Source organism: Saccostrea echinata, unplaced genomic scaffold (genome assembly GCF_033153115.1).
Source record: "Saccostrea echinata isolate AGI-Se365-2 ecotype Australia unplaced genomic scaffold, CSIRO_AGI_Sech_v1 ptg000036l, whole genome shotgun sequence".
Lineage (NCBI taxonomy): Eukaryota > Metazoa > Mollusca > Bivalvia > Ostreida > Ostreidae > Saccostrea > Saccostrea echinata.
The window spans coordinates 741,117-746,775 of record NW_026889785.1 but is presented as its reverse complement, the minus strand read 5'-3'; the positions used below and the strand labels follow the sequence as shown (position 1 = coordinate 746,775).

General features: G+C 35.4%; 1 protein-coding gene across 1 annotated transcript; it reads left to right on the top strand.

Moving 5' to 3' along the window:
* Positions 1 to 261: 261 nt before the first annotated feature.
* LOC133199823 (serine/threonine-protein phosphatase 6 regulatory ankyrin repeat subunit B-like) lies at positions 262 to 4,989 on the top strand. Its single transcript, XM_061335649.1, has one exon. It carries the CDS (start codon positions 262 to 264, stop codon positions 4,987 to 4,989), a length of 4,728 nt encoding a protein of 1,575 aa, XP_061191633.1.
* The last annotated feature ends 670 nt before the right edge of the window (positions 4,990 to 5,659 follow it).

The following is a 5,659-nucleotide window of genomic DNA, read 5'->3' as shown; positions in this document are numbered from 1 at the left end:
TTTGTATATTGAAAGTTCTTCATTTGTTTGCCCTTTGTATAAACATGTATTTATTATTTTTTTAACTGACAAGACATATGGCAAACAAAAATTGTATTTTATTCTGTTATTTTTACTATATATCGGCCCCGCATTTCATTAACGTTTTCACAAAATCTCATAGAACAAACTTAAGTTTTGAGGTATTTTTTTTTTAAATTTTCCGTTTTCTTTTCAATTATAGATTCAAGCAAAATTATGATTGAAAAGCATCAACAGGACATGGCAAACACCTTTGTCAAAATAAGAGCTTTAGAGAGAGCAAAGCAACTATTAGAGGAGAATAGTTACGTTATCATAAAGGGTAACCCTGGCTCGGGGAAAACAACACTAGCTAAATGGTTGTTAAAGATATTAATGGATAATGGAAAACGTCCTCTTCAGCTTTTTAAGGTTTCTAAACTTTATGGTAGAGTATCAGCGGATGACAATGTTGCACTCTTCATAGACAATGTATTTGGTGAATTCTCGTTTTCAACTACGGAGTTCAACGAATTTATCAATAAAAAAGAATTAATAACATCTGTTTTAAAATATAACGAAAACAGAACGGGAAATGTTTTACTTTTGACAATCAGGAATGATATTTACATGGAAGTTCTCGATAAACGAAAGTCCAATTCCTTCTTTTGCTCCTCTGTGACTGACTTATCAAGCGGAGAATATGCTTTACAAACTAACGAAATTGAGATGTTTCTCGAGAAATATGGGTTGTCTGCAGAAGGGAAGGGTCAAGATATGAAGGAAAAACACTCTGAGTTATATCGATCATTGGGATTTCCTCAGTGCTGTAGCTTAGCACGTGGAAATCCTGAGTTTGGAAAAAATATTTCAAATTTTCTCAATGACCCTAGTCTGTATCTGAAAGACTACATTGACACCCAGATAAGGGAAAAACATGCTAAAACTGCTGTGCTTATATACATACTACTGAAAGGTGGTCACGTGGAAGCAGCGCTCTTCAAAAATCAAAAGGATCGGGAAACTAAAATGGTTGCTTTAGGAATGCTTGAATTAGGGCGTCCATCATTTGGCCAATTCCAAAAGAGCATTCATTTATATGAAGGTTTCTTAACAAAACATGACAAAATAAATAATGCTTTCATGTTTTCTCACAGTTCTGTTCAGGAGGCAATATTTAGAGAATTGTTTGTTGCATTTCCAGAGGAAATTACACGCAATTGTCATCATTCCTTGCTTCAGAGTTTGACTACAAGTATAAATCCAAAAAGTACACAGATTGTCATAGAGAAGGAAATGTTTGAAATTGTAGCTTGTCGGATTGAACAGATATTAAGGGAAGGTTCAGACTCAGGATTTCGTTCGATATCTGTTTTGGAGCTTTGGACTGATTCAGACTTTTACCATCATATTCTAAAAAATGAGTTATGTATTGAATATATTAAAAAACAGGTCGATTCCAAAGGAAATGGAATGATAGTACATTTCGCAAAAGCAGGGCATATAGATTGGATTCGTGAACTGCTGCAGAATTCAGATGAAACACAAAAGTATCGGTCACTTAATGCTGCATGCGCAGAAAATCAAGAGAGCATTGTTAGGAATATTTTATCTAGCGGAGTTAAATCTGATCTAACTACTTGCTTTCACGCAATACAAGGTGGAAATTTGAACCTTTTCATGGAATTATGCGAATCAGTAGACGCACTTCAAACTTCTTTCTCTCTTCATCCAAAGTGTTCCAATACAAACAACAGTTTACTTCAAGAGGCTTGTTCAATGGAACAATTACAATTTGTGGAACCTTTGTTGAGTCGTTACCCAAAACTTAAGGACATAAAAAATAAGTTCGGTGAAACGGCAATGCATTCTGCTGCACAATCTGGAAATATCAATGTCTTCAATCTTCTCTTAAAAGCCGGTTTAAATCCTTTAGAAAGAAATTATAAAATGGAAACTGTTCTTGCATGCGCTGTTAAACATGGAAAACTATCCATGGTAAAATTCTTGGTTAAAAAATACCCAAGACTTTTACAAAGCCACACTTTTTACCATGGAACAACTATTTTACATCTGGCTGCCTTATCTGGAAATGTTGATCTTTTCGAATTTCTTACGGGACAGTACGAACTTCCCTCGACCAGGCTTAAAAAACCAAATATTAGCAAACGAGATGACGATGGCCTAAATGTGTTGCACTACGCATGTTCTGCTGGTCATCTTGAAATAAGTAGATTCTTAATATCAAAATATCCCCAGCTGCTTTCTGAAAAAGACAATTACGGAGAAGATGTGCTACACAAAGCAGCAGTGGGAGGTAATGTTGATCTGTTTCAATTGTTACTGAACGAGGGTTTGAAAATAGAAAGCACAGCAAATAACGGTAACAGTGTATTGCATTCCTCTTTATACACGGATAAAGAAGAGGTGTGTAGATTCCTAGTAAACAACTATCCCGACTTTATAAAGAAGAGAAACAATGCAGGTTGGACAGCTGTACATTGTGCTTGTGAGGGTGGAAATGTCGGGCATTTGTCTTTCCTTTACGACAAAGGCTTGGATATCGATGCATTAACCAATCTTGGAAAATGTGTCCTTCATATTGCATGTTATAGTGCTAATTATGATGTGAGCAGGTATTTAGCTGAGAAGTATAAAAAATTTCTACATATCATTGATAAGAGAGGACACACAGTTTTGCATGATGCAAGCTTTGGAGGAAACGTAGATATTTTCAAGCTTTTGATAACGAAAGGTTTAGACATCAACTGTGTAGAACACAACGGAAAGACAGTTCTTCATATATGCTGCTATAAAGCAAGAAAGGGAATGTGCGAATATCTGGTCGAGAATTACCCACATTTACTCGATATTAAAGATAATAATGGCCATACAGTTTTACACGATGCTTGTATCGGTGGAAGGGTTGATATTGTGGATTTTCTGGTCACTAAAGGCATGAACATCAAAGCCGTGACAAACATTGAAGATTTGAATGAAAATACCTATCCGAGAAATAGTGAAATGTCTCAGTTTTTAAAGAAAGGTAATAATATCAATGCTACAGGAGGGAAAACAGTTTTACATATCAGTTGTTTATGCAGTAGAAGACAGATGTGTGTGTATTTGGTCCAATGTTACCCTCAATTAATGGAGATCAAGGACAATGCTGGAAGAACGGTTTTACATGATGCATGTTTGGGTGGAAATGTCGGAATTTTGTCATTCCTCCTTAGCAAAGGTATGGATATCAATGCTTTGACGACCTTAGGTAATTCAGTGCTTAATATGTCATGTATCAGTGCTAAATATATTGTATGTGAATATTTAGTAAACTACTTTCCACACCTACTGAATGTTATTAACAAAGATGGTTACTCATGTTTGCACCTCTCAGCCGCTGGAGGTAACGTTGACATTTTGAAACTTTTTTTACGAAAAGGCATGGATATAAATTCCGTCGGAAAAAGTGGAAAAACAGTTCTCGGGATAAGCTGCCGTTTTGCTCAGTCAGAAATGTGTTATTTTCTTTCTGAAAATTATGCACATTTGAAAGAAATCAAGGACAATGAGGGTCAAACAGCGTTACATGATGCATGTTGGGGAGGAGATGTGAACATTTTTACTTTTCTTCTTGGGGAAGGCTTAGACATCAATGCTTTGACAGACAAGGGAGAGACACTACTTCATTTTGCATGTGAAAGTGGTAAATACTCTCTGTGTGAGTGTCTTATCTTCAACCACTCACATTTACTTAACCAAAAGGATGATTTTGGCTATACAGTTTTGCATTTAGCAGCAACAAGTGGTAATATTGATGTTGTAAAACTTTTGAGAGAGAAAGGATTGGATATGATGTCTGTAGGTCTAAATGGTAAAACTGTATTGCATCTGTCCAGCATGAATAGTAGAAAGGAAATGTGCAAATATATTCTGCAATATTATCCTCAGCTCAAAAATATTAGGGATGAAGATGGTCATACAGCCCTACATGATGCATGCGAGGGTGGGAATGTAGATACTGTGTCGTTTTTACTTGCTAGAGGTTTTGATATCAATGCATTGACGAATACTGGGGAGACTGTCCTTCATTCTGCATGTTTCAATGGCAATTATAGTGTTTGCATGTTCTTACTTGACAAGCATCCTCATTTACTTAATGTCAAGGACAGACATGGTAACTCAGTATTGCACGACGCAGCCTCGGGAGGAAATGTTAACATTTTGAAATGTTTGATTACGAAAGGTCTGAAACTCAACTCACTAGGGGCTAATAGAAAGACAGTTCTACATTTCGCCTGTCATTACTGTAGAAAAGAAATGTGCGAATATCTTATAAATAACTTTTCTCAGCTAATGTATATCAAGGACACCGAGGGGTACACTGCATTACATGAAGCTTGTATTGGCGGAGATGTATCAATTTTATCAATTCTTCTGGATAAAGGTATGAACATCAACGCATTAGACAGGCGGGGTTATTCTGTCCTCGACGTTGCATGTTCCAATGGAAAGTATGCCGTGTGCAAATATTTAGTGGCGAAGCATAAAGACTTACTGCGTTTCAGACACAAATATGGTTTTTCACTTTTGCATAGCACAGCTCTAGGAGGTAATGTGGAAATCTTTAAGTTTCTGAGGATAAAAGGAGTGGAAATCAACTCTGATGTAAATGGGAAAACGGTTTTACACATTTGCTGTCTCCAAGGTAAACAAGAGATGTGCAAGTTCCTTCTTGAGAATTACTCTCATTTAAAAAATGTGAAAGATAGATTTGGTCATACAGCGTTGCATGATGCCTGTATTGGTGGAAATTTGGAAATGGTCCGTTATCTTCTTGGAAAAGGGTTGAATGTTAACATCCTTACAAATGCTGGAGAAAGTGTCTTAAATCTTGCTTATGATAATAAAAAGCATGATATTTTTCAGTATTTTGTTAACAGCCATCCTCATTTAGTCTTATGTTTATTTAAGGACTATGAAATGTAAAGGAATTATTAAGTCTTATGTTTATTTAAGAACTATGATATGTAAAGGAATTGTTTACTTTTCTTTCATGACAGTTATCTAATTTAGTAACTCTATTAAATGGTGAAATAATTGCCAAAACAATTTCTGAACTTTGTTGTGCAGGTTAATCCTATATATAGGTATGCATTTAATGCCCCCTCCATAGAGTGTTGCCACTATCCATCTGTCTTTCCGTCATTCTATCAGCCCGTCATATTTATATTTCCGGACTTTCTTTTGCTATGCTTGTAGACAATAAACTGATTTTGTACTTAAATAACTGTTTCATTTGTCGTCTTGTGTAATTGTTCTGTAGTATTTGTCATTGTTTGGATATATTGTTTTTATATACTGAGAGGAAAAAAGAAATGCAGGATAAACTTTTGAAATGAATTAATGTTACTTTTTTGAACGCCTTTCCCATTGTTTTAATCTAACATTTCATCTCGTCTTTAATCTTCAAGTAAACAAAATCCCATCTGATTTAAACTGATTATTTGTGAGTTATTGAAGTTCATATGAGGGTACCCCCCAAAAGTGAAAATAAAAATTCTCATTTTCTCCTATCTGTCACAGCCATGATTTCCCTCTACATGTTGTTCATCAGTGCATTTATCTTTCTTGTAGAGATATAATTAAACCTTTTCCA

Coding starts and splice junctions, on each gene's coding strand:
- LOC133199823 (XM_061335649.1), top strand. CDS start 262: ATGGCAAACACCTTTGTCAAAATAAGAGCTTTAGAGAGAGCAAAGCAA.